Source organism: Cicer arietinum, chromosome 8, assembly GCF_000331145.2.
Source record: "Cicer arietinum cultivar CDC Frontier isolate Library 1 chromosome 8, Cicar.CDCFrontier_v2.0, whole genome shotgun sequence".
NCBI lineage: Eukaryota > Viridiplantae > Streptophyta > Magnoliopsida > Fabales > Fabaceae > Cicer > Cicer arietinum.
The window spans coordinates 12,156,678-12,173,149 of record NC_021167.2 but is presented as its reverse complement, the minus strand read 5'-3'; the positions used below and the strand labels follow the sequence as shown (position 1 = coordinate 12,173,149).

The 16,472-nt window shown below is 29.9% G+C and overlaps 1 protein-coding gene across 8 annotated transcripts in view; it reads left to right on the top strand.

Moving 5' to 3' along the window:
• LOC101498391 (uncharacterized) overlaps nt 1-15,904 on the top strand; it is a 19,292-nt gene extending 3,388 nt beyond the window's left edge. Inside the window, exons 4-21 of one of the 8 annotated variants that reach the window (XM_073364160.1) lie at nt 752-874; nt 1,565-1,891; nt 2,154-2,459; nt 2,579-2,683; nt 2,782-2,844; nt 3,886-4,182; nt 4,290-4,394; nt 9,662-9,745; nt 9,862-9,987; nt 10,241-10,567; nt 10,777-10,893; nt 11,010-11,114; nt 11,234-11,338; nt 11,426-11,548; nt 11,638-11,781; nt 12,096-12,200; nt 13,373-13,690; nt 13,942-15,904. In XM_073364160.1, coding sequence (XP_073220261.1) covers nt 752-874; nt 1,565-1,891; nt 2,154-2,459; nt 2,579-2,683; nt 2,782-2,844; nt 3,886-4,182; nt 4,290-4,394; nt 9,662-9,745; nt 9,862-9,987; nt 10,241-10,567; nt 10,777-10,893; nt 11,010-11,114; nt 11,234-11,338; nt 11,426-11,548; nt 11,638-11,781; nt 12,096-12,200; nt 13,373-13,690; nt 13,942-15,887 — 4,826 coding nt within the window. In that variant the 3' untranslated portion in view covers nt 15,888-15,904. Of the gene's footprint in view, nt 1-748; nt 875-1,564; nt 1,892-2,153; nt 2,460-2,578; nt 2,684-2,781; nt 2,845-3,885; nt 4,183-4,289; nt 4,395-9,661; nt 9,746-9,861; nt 9,988-10,240; nt 10,568-10,776; nt 10,894-11,009; nt 11,115-11,233; nt 11,339-11,425; nt 11,549-11,637; nt 11,782-12,095; nt 12,201-13,372; nt 13,691-13,941 lie in introns of all 8 variants that reach the window. The other 7 variants (XM_073364159.1, XM_073364161.1, XM_073364162.1 and 4 more) reach the window with 7 other exon arrangements.
• The last annotated feature ends 568 nt before the right edge of the window (nt 15,905-16,472 follow it).

Here is a 16,472-nt window from a genome sequence, read left to right as displayed (position 1 = left end):
TTGAATTTCCTAAAATTTTATCGTAATTTAAAATTTTTATTTATCTATTTTTATGAATTATATTAATTATATATACATATTACTTTTGTTATTTCAACAAAAATGGAAATAATTATTTTTTACAAAAAACTAACCTTTTAAAAATTGACATTTCGAAGTTGAATTTCCTAAAATTTTATCGTAATTTAAAATTTTTATTTATCTATTTTTATGAATTATATTAGATATATATATATATATATATTACTTTTGTTATTTCAATAAAAATTAAAATATTTTTTTAACAAAAAAATTATTTTATAAATGTCCATTTGGATTTATTAAATTTTTTTCATAATTTAAATTTCTATTTATTTTTTTTTATGTATTTTTATGAATTATAATAATTAATTTATATATATAATTTAACGAAAAAAAATTGAATTTTTTTTGTTTTTAAAAAAAAAACCAATTGGAAGTTGCCATTTTGAGAGTAGGCCTTCCTTAAGGAAGTCGCCATTCCAAATGGCAACTTGTAAGGGAAAAAAATTTTGAAAAAAAAAAATGCATTTTGGTGTTTTAATATCAAAATGGGGTATATTGGTGTTTTTTTTTTTTTCAAAAAGAGGGTATTGAAAAAAAATATCCGAAAATAAAAGATACAGCTTTCATTCTACAGTAATAAAATTATTTGTAAAAAAAAATAAGGAGATTTAAGGAATGTACTCCCTTTGTAATAATTCACATCCTGATGAATGCTATTTTCAAGAAGAGATGAATAAAGGAAGTTCACAAGAAAGCAAGAGGGCAAAAGAAAATTTTCCAATAAAAATGTTAAATCCACAAGATGATGCAAGAGATGGATTAAAGGAGACAACTGAGCAGAAAATAAAAGGTACTTACTTTGTTCGCTATTCTAAGAAGAAAAATACTATTTATCACTATTATTAAGAAATTCAGTTAACTGCAATTAATTTTTAAGATTCTATGAAAATTTTATATTAAGTTTATTAAATTGTTCATTTTTAATGTCATAAACTCAATTATCCACATTAATGTTTTTGAATTAAATGAAGGAAGTATAAGGAATAGGGTTAAATACGTAATTAGTCTATATAAACTTTTAGTCCCCTAAATTTTTTTCGTTTTTGTATTTAGTCCTAGATTTTAAATCAATCTTTGAATGTCTTTTTAATTTTTGAATTATTTTTTGTAGTAATGTTTAACAAATTACTGACAAAAATTTAGAACTAATTTAGAACTTTTTAATAAAAGAATGAATTAAATATGAGTTTTAAAGCTTTTGACACTTAAAAATTCTTATTTACTTATCAATTGTAAAAAAATTCTAAATTTTTGTGGAAATTTTTTATAATGTATAAAATATTATTGCAAAAAATTATCCGAAACATACGCAATAGTTAATTTAAAATAAAGAACCAAAAGTTGAGAACATTGTTTATAATGACTCAAACAAACTAGTAAAAATTTATACGGACTACAAACTTGTTTAATCATAAAGAGTAATAGCACTATATTGTTATAATAATGACCAAGATTGGTGACTTTTTTTTGCTGATAATAGAGATCCGAGGAAGTATCGACATAGAGAGTACAAAAGTAGTATCATTTGTGAAGAAGAAAGGAAATGGACAAAAGTATGAAAATATACAAGTGGACGCAAATGAAGACTTGAAAAATGATATAACTAATGATACAACACAAAAAGAAAGTCAGGAGGAACCTAAGATTCTATTAAAGGTTAAAGATCAACAATGTTTACAAGAACAAATTAGTAAAGAAAGATCACAAGAAAGCAAGGTTGCAAAAGAAGACTTTCCAATGAAAATGTCAGATTCACCATATGATCCAAGAGTGGGATTAAAGAAAGAAATAGAGGAGAAATTAAAAGGTACTCACTTTGTCCACAATTATAAGGAAAAAAAATACTACTTTTCACCGTTATTAAGATATTTAGCTAAGGAAAATCAATTTTCAAAATTTCATTTCATGTAAAATAAAAGACAAAGTTACTAAATTGTTTATTTTTAATGTCATAAAGTCAATTGTCCACATTAATTAATTTTTAATTAAATGAAGGATGAATAAAGAATAATATCATTAAATGATTAAAACAGTGATCAAGATATAAAACCTTGTTTTGCTTATAATAGTGATCAAACAGAGTATTAACCAAGAGAGTGAAAAAGTTGTTACATTTAAGAAGAAGAATATAGTGGAAGAGAAAAATGACAACACACAAGTGGAACCAAATGGAGGTTTGAGAAATGAAATAACTAAGACTACAACACAAAGAGAAAGTGAGCAAGAACCTAAGATTCTAATAAAGGCTAAAGATAAAAAATGTTTGCAAGAAGAGATGAGTAATGATAGATCACAAGAAAGCAAGGATGCAAAAGAAAATTTTTCAATGAAGATGTTAGATTCACATGATGATACTAAGATGGAAAAAATAAAAGGTACTACATTCCTTCCATAAAAATTGACCTATTTGTAAAAAAAAATGGATATTGAAGGAATGTACTTTGTTTGTAATAATGGACCTATACTTATTCTTCACATGATTTTTATTTTCAAGAAGAGATGAGTGAAAGAAGTTCACAAGAAAGTAAGACAACATATGAAGATTTTTCAAAGAATTTTTTTGATTCAGCAAGAGATACAAATATAGAGAAAATTAAAGGTACCCATTTGTTTCATAATAATTCACCTATTTGTAAAAAATAATTGAGGTTAAAGTAAGATACTACTTTTGTAATAATTGACCTCTTTATTTACCAGATGAACGCTATGTTCAAGAAGAGATGAGTAAAGGAAAATCACAAGAAAATAAGGCTGCACGAGGTAATTTTTCAATAAAAACGTTAGATTCACTCAATGATACAAAGATGGAGAAAATAAAAGGTATTTCCTTCAATCAATAATAATTGAACTCTTTGTCAAAAAATGTTGATCAAAAGTAGGTACTCCCATCTTAAAAATTTACCATCATATTCAACAGATTAAGATTGTTTTTTTAGAAAATATGAGTTAAAAAATATCCCGAAAGCAAGGTTGCAAAAGAATATTTTTCAATGAATATGTTAGATTCGTTAGATGTTGCAAGGGAAGAATTAAAGGAAACAATAGAGGATAAAATAAAAGCTACTCACTTCGTTCACTATTATACATCAAAAATGCAACTTTTCATAGTTATTAAGAAATTCAATTAAATATAAATAATTTTTAGATTTCATATAAAATATAAGTTAAATTTATAAAATTGTTCAATTTTAATGTCAAATACTCAATTATGCCAAATATATATTTTTAAATTAAATGAAGGATTTATAAGGAACAATATTAGGTCCGCTTGTTTATGATTTTTAAAAAGTAATTTTTATGATTTTTAAAAAGTAATTTTTTCTTTTTATTTAAAAAATGATTTTCATGATAATTTACTTAAAAATAGTAGAAGTTGTATTATATTCATTTGTTATCGATTAAAAAAAAGTAATTTTGACATTCAATAATTTAGATATTAATTATTAGATATTTTAATATGATAAAAGTCACATTTTTGAAAAATGTATTTTTCAAAAATAATTTTTTCGAATAGCTTTTAAAAATAGTTTTTCATTTTAATTATTTGTTGAAATTTCGTTATCCAAAAAACATTGTTACAAATAAATAAAATAATTAAAATAATATTTTAAGATAAACTATTTAAACTAATTTTTCATTTGAACTATTATTTTTAAAAGTCTTTTTAAAAAATATTATAACAAAAAGATAAAATACTATAAAACTCTTTTTTTTTTAATTTAAACAAACAAGTCATATATTAAATGTTTATCATAGTGACTGAGATTTGCGACTTCGTTTTGCTAATAATAATGACTAAAGGGTGTATCAACGAAGAGAATGCAAAAGTTGTATCATTGGAGAATGAGAAAGTAATGGAAGAGAAAAATGACAATACACAAGTGGAAGCAAATGGAGGTTTGAGAAATGATATAACTAAACACACAATACAAAAAGAAAGTGAGGAGGAACCTAAGATTCTAATAAAGGCTAAAGATCAACAATGTTTGCAAGAAAAGATAAGTAAAAGTAGATCACAAGAAAACACGGATGCAAAAAAAGATTTTCCATTGAAAATATTAGATTCACATGATGATACAAGAATGGAGAAAATAAAAGGTAGTACTTTTCTTTCATAAAAATTGATCAATTTGTAAAACATGGGAATGTACTCCGTTTGTAATAAGTAACCTATACTCATTCTTCATAATATTGGTTTTTTCAAGAAGAGATGAGTAAAGGAAGTTCACAAGAAAGTAAGGCAACAAATAAAGATTTTCCAAAGAAAAATTTTGATTCACCAAAAGATACGAATATGAAGAAAATTAAAGGTACCTCTTCGTTTCATAATAATTCACTTATTTGTAAAGAAAAAATTGAGGTTAAAGTAAAGTTGATACGATTAGGCCAAAGCCTATTATTAAAAATGTATATAGAACAGGGAATAGGAAGGTTTGGTTGAAACCTTTCTAATTGTAATTCTCTGACAACTGTACAAAAACAGTTAGCAGTTAGGAATACTATAAATAGAATGTTAGTTCTAATTGAGAGTTAGTTAGAGATTGGGAAAGTTATCACTGGTTGTGGAACCAGAACAGGATCGTGGGATCCTCTGTAATTCCTTCATCCCTTCCATTATATTCAAATCAATAAAGTTCCATACTAAAACCTAATTAGAGTCACATTGATTCTGGGTTAGGGTATTGATTCTTGATTCATTCTTTCGTTTCTTTAATTCTGATTACCAGTGTTATCATTGGTATCAGAGCAAACTCTGGGTGCCCGAGGGTTTGGGATCTCACACGCTGCTGCCAAATTTGCTTATGGTTGTTACAAGGAGGATGGCTAGAGAAGATGAAAACTGGACCCAAGAACGTGAAGAATTACGTCAAGAACGAGAAGATATGCGCAATCGTATAAAGATGAATGAGACGCGATTGAGGAGGACAGAGACGTTGTTAGAGGCGATAACAACCAAATTAGGGATTAATGGAGAAAATGCTTCCATGGGAGACGAAAATGAGAACGAGGAAGAACACCACAGTCGCCCACAACACAGAAATCATGATAGGTGGAGAAAACTGGAAATTCCAGTTTTTTCTGGGGAAGATGCCTTTGGATGGGTCTAGAAATTAGAGCGATATTTTCTTCTCAGGGATGTCACTAATGAAGAAAAGATGTAGGCCACCATGGTTGCCTTATAAGGAAGAGCCATCAGCTGGTACCAGTGGTGGGAACGTTGTAAATTGTCTCCCACTTGGGAAAGCTTCAAAATTGCTGTGGTAAGACATTTTCAGTCTTCCATGATACAAAACCTTTATGAGTTGTTACTTTCTTTAAAACAAGAAAAAAGTGTTGATGAATATGTGGAGGAATTTGAGAAATATGTGGGGGCTTTGAAAGTAATTGACCAAGATTTTGTCAAAGGCATATTTCTTAATGGATTAAATGAAGAAATTAGGGTGAAAGTGAGGTTATATGAGCTGAAAACCTTAACTAAGGTAATTCAAAAGGTGATTCTCATTGAACAAAAGAATTCAGTAGTAACAAAGAGGCTCTATATGCGTAACACCAAATTTTCAGGGTCCTATAGAAACAACAATTATAGTAAAGTTGTCACTGTAGAACCACAGACAGCCACTAGTAGTAAAAGAGAAGGGTCCTCTGTAGGAAGTGTGAGTGGGGGAAGTATAAGAAGTAGGGGGAGTATAAGAAGTTGACTAGTGATGAAATGAGGGAAAAGAGAGAAAAAGGGTTATGTTTTAGGTGTGATGAACCCTTTAATATAGATGAGATAGAGACACTAAATTCCTTGCAATTATCAATGTACTCAATGACAGGACTCACAACTAGTAAATCATGGAAGGTATGAGGAATAATAAAAGATCAACCTGTTGTGATATTGATAGATTGTGGTGCATCACACAATTTCATTGCAAAGGATTCAGTGGACAGGTTGAAACTGAAAGTAGACGACACTCCAGCCTATGTAGTAGAAGTGGGAGATGGCCATAAAGTTCAAAATAGAGGAAAATGTACTCAGCTCAAACTATATTTACAACAATTAGAAGTTATTCAAGACTTCTATTTGTTTGGATTAAAAGGAGTGGACCTAGTGTTGGGTTTAGACTGGTTAGCTAGTTTGGGAGAAGTAAAGGTTGACTTTGGCAGAATGGAGCTAACCCTTATGAGAGGAGGTTCTAGAATCACAATAGCAGGAGATCCTGCATTAACAAAGACAGAGCTGTCCTATGGAGCTTTCAGGCAAATTCTGTTACAAGAGGGGGAAGGGCTATTGTTACACTGTGTGACAGAAGAGGGAAGTAAACAGAAAGAAGAAAGGGTTCCAGAAGCATTGAAGAGGATCCTAGAGCAACACCAAGAAGTGTTCGAAGATATCGAGGGGTTACCCCCTTTTAGAAAGCATGATCATGCTATCAAACTGAAGGAGGGAGCTGAAATACCCAACATTCGGCCTTACAAATGTTCTCATTTTCAGAAAACAGAAATTGAGAAATTTGTAGCTGAAATGTTAGATGCTGGGGTGATCAGAAACAATATTAGCCCTTATTCTAGCCCTATCATTCTAGTGAAGAAAAAAGATGGAGGTTGGAGATTTTGTATGGATTATAGGGCACTCAACAAGGTCACCATTCCAAACTAATTTCCAATTCCTATAATTGAAGAGTTGTTAGATGAATTGGGAGGAGCAAAGGTTTTTTCTAAACTTGACTTGAAGTCAGGTTATCATCAGATATGGATGAGATTGGAAGATGTCGAGAAGACAGCATTTAGGACTCATGAGGGGCATTATGAATTCTTAGTTATGCCTTTTGGACTCACTAATGCCCCATCCACGTTTCAAGCTTTGATGAATGAGATCTTGAAACCATATTTGAGGAAATTCACACTAGTGTTTTTTGATGACATTTTAATATACAACCCTGATTTGGAATCCCATAACGACCATTTACAAGTCATCTTAACAGTGTTAACTGAGAATAAGTTGAAGGCAAACCTCAAGAAATGCAGTTTTGGTCAAACAAGTATTAAGTATTTGGGCCACATCATTTCAGGAGATGGTGTTTCTGCTGACTGTTCCAAAGTGGAAGCTATGAAGTCTTGGCCGCAACCAAGGAATATAACAGGGTTGAGAGGGTTCTTAGGGTTCTCAGGTTATTATTGAAGGTTTATTCAGAATTATGGCAAGATAGCAAAACCTCTGACAGATTTACTCAAGAAAGATTCTTTCAGTTGGACTGCAGAGGCTACATCTGCTTTTGAAAAGTTGAAGGCTGCTATGGTATCTCTACCAATGTTGGCAATACCCGATTTTAATAAGGAATTTATAGTGGAAACTGATGCTTCCAACAAAGGTCTAGGGGCAGTTTTGATGCAAGAGGGAAGGCCTTTAGCATTTTGGAGTAAAGGGCTTTCCTTAAGGGCTCAACAAAAATCTGTTTATGAGAGAGAATTAATGGCTTTGGTCCAAGCCATTAAAAAATGGAGACATTATTTGATGCGGAGGCATTTTATTATCAAAACAGATCAGAAAAGTTTGAAGTTTTTAACAGAACAAAGGTTATTTTCTGATGAACAATTCAAATGGGCTGTGAAGTTAGTGGGATTGGATTTTGAAATCGAATACAAACCAGGGACTGAAAATTTTGTGGCTGATGCTCTTTCTAGGAGAATGATGTATGCTGCCATTTCTATATTGACAGTGGCAGAATCTGAATCCTGGATTCAAGAATTGCAGCAAGATCCAAAGTGGTTAAAAGTCATACAAGATTTAATCATTGCTCCTACCACACACCCAGATTTCCATTTGAAGAAGGGCATTTTGTACTATAAGGACAGATTGGTGGTATCTAAATTGTCAAACAGAATTCCTGTTATTATGGCTGAATGCCATGAGACACCTATGGAAGGCCATTCAGGACATTTCAGAACTTACAAGAAGATTGCTAGTTTCTTATTTTGGGAAGCTATGAAGGAAGACATCAAGGATTTTGTTGAGAGATGTGAAGTGTGTCAGAAAAATAAGTACTCTACATTAGCCCTTGCTGGTTTGTTGCAACCTCTACCAATACCGACACAAGTTTGGATGGATATTTCAATGGATTTTATAGGAGGCCTTCCTAAAATTAAAGGTAAGGATACCATATTTGTAGTCATTGATAGACTAACAAAATATGCACATTTCCTTACACTAGGACATCCTTATTCAGCTAAAGATGTAGCTACTGTCTTTTTGAAAGAAGTGGTTAGGTTACATGGGTTCCCAACTACTATAGTTTCTGACAGGGATCCTTTATTTCTCAGCTAGTTTTGGAAAGAATTGTTTAAAATGGTTGGTACCCAACTGAAGTTGAGCACTTCTTATCACCCACAGTCAGATGGCCAAACTGAAGTGGCTAATAGATGTGTGGAGACATACCTTAGATGCTTTGTAGGGCCTAAACCAAAGCAATGGTTAGATTGGATACATTGGGCAGAGTTTTGGTTCAATTCAAATTACAACAGTTCTGCGGGAATGACTCCTTTTAGAGCTTTGTATGGTAGGGATTCTCCTACACTGTTGAAAGCAGGTGCTGTTCCTTCTAAAGTGGAAGAAGTAAATCAGATGTTTCTCCATAGAGATGCTATAATAGAAGAATTGAAAGCCAACTTAACTAAAGCTCAAAATCACATGAAACAACAGGCTGACAAGCATAGAAGGGCAGTAGAATTTCAAGTGGAGGATTGGGTTTATCTCAAACTACAACCATATAAATTGAAGTCTTTAGCTTCAAGACCTTACGCTAAGCTTGCTCCTAGATTTTATGGTCCATACCAGGTGGTCACAAGGGTGGGTACTGTCGCCTACAAGTTAGCTCTACCTGCCCATTCTAAAATTCACCTTGTTTTCCATGTGTCCTTATTAAAGAAGGCTCTGAAACCTCAGCAACAACCTCAACCTTTACCCCCTATGCTGAATGAAGAATTGGAGTTACAAGTACAACCAGAAGACATTACTGACAGCAGAGAAGTTAATCAAGGTCATGTTGAAGTCTTGGTAAAATGGAAGGATCTTCCTCTACATGAATGCACTTGAGAATTGGCTGCTACAATACAAGAAAACTTCCCAGATTTTCCACTTGAGGACAAGTTATTTCTTTTAGGGGAGGGTATTGATACGATTAGGCCAAAGCCTATTATTAAAAATGTATATAGAAGAGGGAATAGGAAGGTTTGGTTGAAACCTTCCTAATTGTAATTCTCTGACAGTTGTACAAAAACAGTTAGCAGTTAAGAATACTATAAATAGAATGTTAGTTCTAATTGAGAGTTAGTTAGAGATTGGGAAAATTATCACTGGTTGTGGAACCAGAACACGATCGCGGGATCCTCTGTAATTCCTTCATCCCTTCCATTCTATTCAATTCAATAAAGTTCCATACTAAAACCTAATCAGAATCACATTGATTCTGGGTTAGGGTATTGATTCTTGATTCATTCTTTCGTTTCTTTAATTTTGATTACCAGTGTTATCAAAAGTACTACCTTTATAATAATTGACCTTCTTTTTCACCATATGAATGCTATGTTTAAGAAGATATGAGTAAAGGAAGATTACAAGAAGATTTTCCAATGAAAATGTTAGATTCACTCGATGATACAAAGAAGGAGAAAATAAAAGGTATTCCCTTCAATCTATAATAATTGACCAGTTTGTCACAAAAATGGAGATAAATGGGAAGTACTCTCTTTGTAATAATTTATTATCATATTAACTAGATAAAGGTTATTTTTCAGAAGATATGAGTAAAAGAAAATCACAAGACAAGAAGTCTGCAGAAGAATATTTTCCAATCAGTATATTAGATTCGTCAGTTGATGCAATAGAGGGATTAAAAGAAACAATAAATGAGAAAATAGAAGGTACTCACTTTGTTCGCTATTATAAACAAAAAATACAATTTTCACAATTATTGAGAAATTCAATTAAGTGTAAATAATTTTCTGAATTTTTTGTATAATATTAGTCAAATTTATAAATTGTCCAATTTTAATGTCAGAAATTGAACTATCCACAGTAATTTTTTTAAAATTAAATGAAGGTTGTATAAGGGATAATAATATTAAATGGTTATCATATTGATTGAGATTTGCGGCTTTGTTTTGTTAATAATAGTGACTAGAGGGAGTATCAAAGAAAAAAATGCAAAAATTGTATCATTTGAGAAGAAGAAAGTAATGGAAGAGAAAAATCACAAGACACAGGTTGAAGCAAATGGAGGTTTGAGTAATGATATTACTATGGATACAACACAAAAAGAAAGTGAGGAGGAACCTAAGATTCTAATAAAGGCTAAAGATCAACAATGCATGCAAGAAAAGATGAGTAAAGGTATATCACAAGAAAGTAAGGATGCAAAAGAAGGTTTTTTAATGAAAATGATAGATTCAGATGATGACTCAAAAGAGAGATCAAGGGAAACAATAGAGAAGAAATTAAAAGGTACTCACTTTGTACACTGTTATAAGCAACAACAACAAAAACTATTATTCTCGGTTAAAGGGAATTCAATTAAATACGATTAATTTAAGTCAAAGTTACTAAATTATTCATTTTCATGTCATAAACCCAATAATGGACCTTTTGTAAATAAAAAATAGATATTAATGAAAGGTACTCTCTTTGTAATAATTGACTTACTTATTCTTTAGAGGATTTTTATTTTCAAGAAGAGATGAGTAAAGAAAGATCACCACAAAGTATGGTTTCCGATTTTTCAAAGAAAATATTAGATTCACCAAATGATACAATGATGAAGAAAACTAAAGGTACCCCATTTATTTCATAATAATTAACCTATTTTTACTAAAAATTGTGTTTAAAGGATGATACTCCCTTTGTAATAATTGACCTTCTTATTCATTGGATGAATGTTATTTTATAGAAGAGATAAGTGAAGGAAGATCACAAGAAAACACAACTGCACTAGGGAATTTTTCAATGAAAAACTTAGATTCATCAAAGGATACAAGGATGGAGAAAATAAAAAGTACTCTTTTTGATCCATAATAATTGATCTTTTGTAAAAAAAAAAATAGAGATTAAGTGAAGTTACTCTCTTTGTAATAATTGACTTAATAAATTCTCCATGTGATTGTTATTTTAAAGAAGAGATGAGTGAAGGAAGATCACACAAAAGTAATGCTGCAAAAGAAGATTTTCCAAAGAAAATGTTTGTTTTACTAGATGATACAAGGATGGAGGAAATTAAAGGTACCACCTTTCCTTAGTATTAATTGACCTATTTGTAAAAAAAATAGTAATTAAATGTAGGTAATAATTTGCCTGCTTATTCGCTAGATGAATGTTGTTTACAAGAAGAGATGAGTAAAGGAGGATCACAAGAAATCAAGGTTTCTCAAGAAGATTTTCCAATAAAAATATTAGATTCACTAAATGAGACAAGGATGGAGAAAATAAAAGGTACTCCTTTTGTTCCATAATAATTTACCTATGTTTAAAAAAAAGGAGATTAAAAGAAGATACTCGTAATAATTCTTCTTGTTTACTAGATGAATGTAAATTTCAAGAAGAGATGAAGAAAGGAATATCACAAGAAAACAAGGTTGCAAAAGAAGACTTTCCAACTAAAATGATAGATTCACCTAATGATGCAAGAGAGGGATTAAAGGAAGCAACAAAGGAGAAAACAAAAGGTATTCAATTCGTTCATTATTATAAGCAAAAAAGATACTCTTATTGTCCTACTATAAGTGACTCATTTGTAAAAAAAATTGTTCCAAAATAAATAATTTTTTCAATGTTCAATGCACTTTTTCTTATTGTTTATTTGCACAATACTACTTGCATCTCGTTCAATGCAAATTCTTCTATTGTGCATTAATAATATTGATAAGACACCAATACCTCACTAGAATAATTAGGTAAAAGTAGTATTATCTCTATTTCATTTTTACATTTTTTTTTTAATTGTGAGAAATGATTTGCAATCTTATTTTGCTAATAATAGTGACTAGATGGGATATGAATGAAGAGAGTGAACAAGTTGTATCTTTAGATTCACCGGATGATGCAAGAGAGCAATTAAAGGAAACAACAAATGAGAAAATAAAAGGTATTCACTTCATTCACTTTTATATGAAGAAGAAAAAAATAGTACTTTTCACGGTTATTAAAAAATTCAGTTAACTAGAATTAAGTTTCTTGATTTCATGTAAAATATTAATCAAATTTACTAATTTGTCTAATTTTAATGTCATAAGCTCAACTTTCCACATTAATTTTTTTAAGGCTTAAATGCAAATTCCCCTCTCAAGTTTATCAATTCTGCAATTTTGCCCCCTATAATTTAAATAAGTGATTTTACCCCAAGTTTCCCAATTGTGTCATTTTGCTTCTCCTATAGTTTCAAAAGAGTGAGTTTGACCCCCACATTTATCCCTTTCTGACTTCATAGCTCCCCACTCTTTTTTTTAATCTTCTGATGTAGCATTATTTAATTTAGAAAGTAATTATAAAAAAATAATAGCATGTCACGTGTTAAAAAATACTTCAAATTTATTTATCAAGATAATTGCTATGATAATTTGGGTACATTTGAAATAAAAAGAAAGTCAAATTAATTAAAGAATGTATTTTCATTAATCTAAAGAAAACAAGAACTTGTAGAATTAGAACCTCCAAAAATAATATATAACAATTTATTAGATACACTAAATTTTAAATAAAAATCTAAAATTGAGTAATTCAAACTCCTTAAAAAATACAGAATTGCAAACTAACATAAGGGAGAATGTAAACATCTCATTACTTACTCGTTCTCATAGGGGAGAACGTAATTCTAAGATTAGTGAAAATATATTCCTTCATTTATTTGAGTTTTTATATTTTATTTCAAATGGACCCGAATCATCAAAACAATTATTTTGATGAATAAATTTAAATAGATGTTTGATATGTGACCTGTTATTTTTAATTATTATTTAAATTAAATAATGTCACGTCAATAATTTATTTTTAAAAAATAAGAGTGGGGGACTATGAAATTAGAAAACTGGTAAATGTAACGGACTACAATCGCAAGTGGATATAATTGCACAATTGGAAAACTTGGAGGGGTAAAATTACTCATTTGAAATTAGGGAAAAGAAATCACACAATTAAAAAACTTGAGGGGAAAATGCATTTAAGTTTTTTATTAAATTAAATGGATGATGTATAAGGAATAATAACATTAAATGGATATAATAATGTCCGAGATTTACGACTTTATTTTGCTAATAATAGTGATTAGAGACACTATCAACAAAGAGAGTGCAAAAGTTGTATCAATTGTGGAGAAGAAAGTAAAAAGACAAAAAAATGAAAATGAAAAGACCGAAGTGGAAAAAAGTGAAGGTTTGAGAAATGATATAACTAAGGATACGATACAAAAAGAAAGTAACAAGAAACCTAAGATTTTACAACAATGTTTGCAAGAAGAGATAAGTAAAAGAAGATCACAAGAAAGCAGTGTTGCAAAAGAAGATTTTTCAATGAAAATGTTAGATTCATTAGATGATGCAAGAGAAGGATTAAAGGAAACAGCCGAAGAGAAAGTAAAAGGTACTTACTTCGTTCACTATTATAAAAATAAATAAATAATGTATTTCATAGTTATTAAGAAACTCAGTTAAGTTACAATTAATTTTCAAGATTTCATGCATAATATAAGTTAAATTTACTAAAATGTCTGATTTTATACTCATAAACTCAATTATCCACATTCATTTTTTTGAATGAAGATGTATAAGGAATAATAGCATTAAATGGTTATAATAGTGACCATGATTTGTGACTTGTTTTGCTTATTATAGTGAATCGAGAGACTATCAACGAAAAAAGTGAAAAAGTTGTATCATTTGTGAAGAAGAAAATAAAAGGAGAGAAAAATGAAAAGACACAAGTGGAAGTAAATGAAAGTTCAACGAATGATATAACTAAGGATACAACACAAAAAGAAAGTGAAGAACAACCTAAGATTATATTAAAGGCTAAAGATCAACAAAATTTGCAAGAAGAGATGAGTAAAGGAAGAAATGTGGAAAGCACAAGTGCTGAGGAGTTTCCCATGCAAATAGAAGAAGATTCTTTTGTAAAAAGAAAGGGTAAGGAAATGTTTTTCAATGAATCTACAATAAAGGAAGAACTTCAAGGATGTGAAGTTGAAAGAGTTGGTCAAAATTTATTTAATGTGCCAAATGAAAAACATCCAAAATTTTCAACAATAGTAAGTAAGGGATTTAAGGAGTTTGAATATAATGGGAATGCAAAGGATAATAATCATAAGACAAATTTTGAAAGCAAGGAGACACATGAATCAAAAGATGAAAGTATGAAGCAAGATATTTTAAATCCAAAGAAACAAAAAGAAGTTGGAGAACAAGTGGTTAAACCATTATTATCACCTAAACAATGTGAAGTTGAAGAAAAAGATAAATTATTATTATGTAAAGCATCTTTAGAATTATTACAAAGGGAAGATCCTACAAAAGATATGCAGAATTTGATTGAAATGAAGCCTAAACAAAGGGAAACTTTGAAGCCAGAAATTTTTGAAGATGTTAGTCAAATAGTTGAAAGAGAAGAATACAAAACAACTCAAAATGTTAATGGTGACAAGTTGAAGAAACAAGGTGAAATTATATATGATGGTGATATTGAAAAGGTTGATGATGATAAAGAAAAAAGAAATCATGAAACAATGAAAACAATAAATGAGAAAGTTCATCCTATAAAATATGAAATTGATGAGAAAGAAAAAGAATGCCTTGAAGCAAGCCTAAACAATAATGATAATGCACAAATGGAAAGTCAAAGGCCCCTTGAACAAAATGATTATGGAACACAAGAGATTAAAGCACCAAAAATTGCACCATTCGAAGGAGCTAATCAACAATCAATAAATGAAGAAAAGAGAAAAATAGAACATGTTATTGAAGCAATAAAAGAGTCACCAAAGATAAACAATGAGGAGAGTGAAGGAAATGATGATAGTTTTAAACCACATGTCCTTGAAGAAGCACTTGATGAGTGTGAATTGAAAGGTGCCAAGAATTTAATAGAGAATAGTGGTCAACAATATGTGCATTATAAGAAAACATATCAAACACCAAAGGGTGTAGAAGAAAATGATTTGAATAAAAAGGAAGAAACTCTAATAAAAAAGGTGGAGAAGAAAAAGACTAATGAATCAACAAAGCCAAAATTGGAATATGAAATTCCAAAGGTAGAAGAAGTAGAAGAAGAAGAAGAAGAAGAAAAGGAGGAGGAAAGAAACATTCATGTACTAGAAGCAACCATTTCTAAAGAAGAAGATAAGGTTGAACAAAAAGGTTTAAATAAATTTGCACCTCTAAAAGAACCATTTCATTCCTTAGATGAAGTGGCTCAACAATCAAAGCTTTCAAACTCATCATGCACTCAACAATTTGAAGTTGAAAGAGAAGAAGAAAAAACAAAGAAAAAGGACTCTAAAATAGATATTCAAGAGTCAACAAAAATTGAAACAGGACAAGAAGTTGAACAATGCACAACAAACAAAGATGAGGAAGCAAAACATGGAATAGAAGAAATTGATGAATCATATGATGAAGTGTTAGAGGAACAAAAAGAATGTAAAGATGAAACAAGTGAAGGGAAAAAGGACAATCCTAAAATATCAAAGAAATTGTTGGTTCCATTGGTCATAGCAGGATTTGTCACTCTAGTAGTTTTCTTTGTTAGGCTTAGAAGAGCTAGAAAAAGATATAATGTGAGATAATAAAATCTAGTTGATCACTATTTTGTTCTACATAATTATAAGGTTGCTGAATCTATATATCATAAAATATAAATTAGTAGATATCCTAAACAAATTTATAGAAGCATGTTCCAAGTGAATATGTCTTAAACAAACATGTCAATTTTGAGAAAAACACTATGGAAAGATTAAATTGATTGGATTTTTAATTTAAAAACTAACTTTATTGTTTCATAAATTTATAGAATTAAATTTCCTACCGTTACAATTTTAAGGACAAAACATTCTAAGAAATACATCTCTAAAATAAGGTAGAAGAAGTTAAAGGATTAGCGTTCGAAGTTTAGTGAATGTGTAAAAAATACTAATTCATCTATTTAGTACAATATTTGTCCCTAAATATAATCATTCTTTTAAGTTACTAGTTGCATTTATTTATTTTTTTAACCATTTCCCTTACTAATATTATTCATTTATTTTGAAAAACAAAAAATCAAATTGGATACATTACTATGTACAAAGGGTATCTTAGTAACATCAACACATTAAATTCATTACTTGTTTTTCTTAATATATGTGAAAAAGACAGTAGGACTTACAATAAGA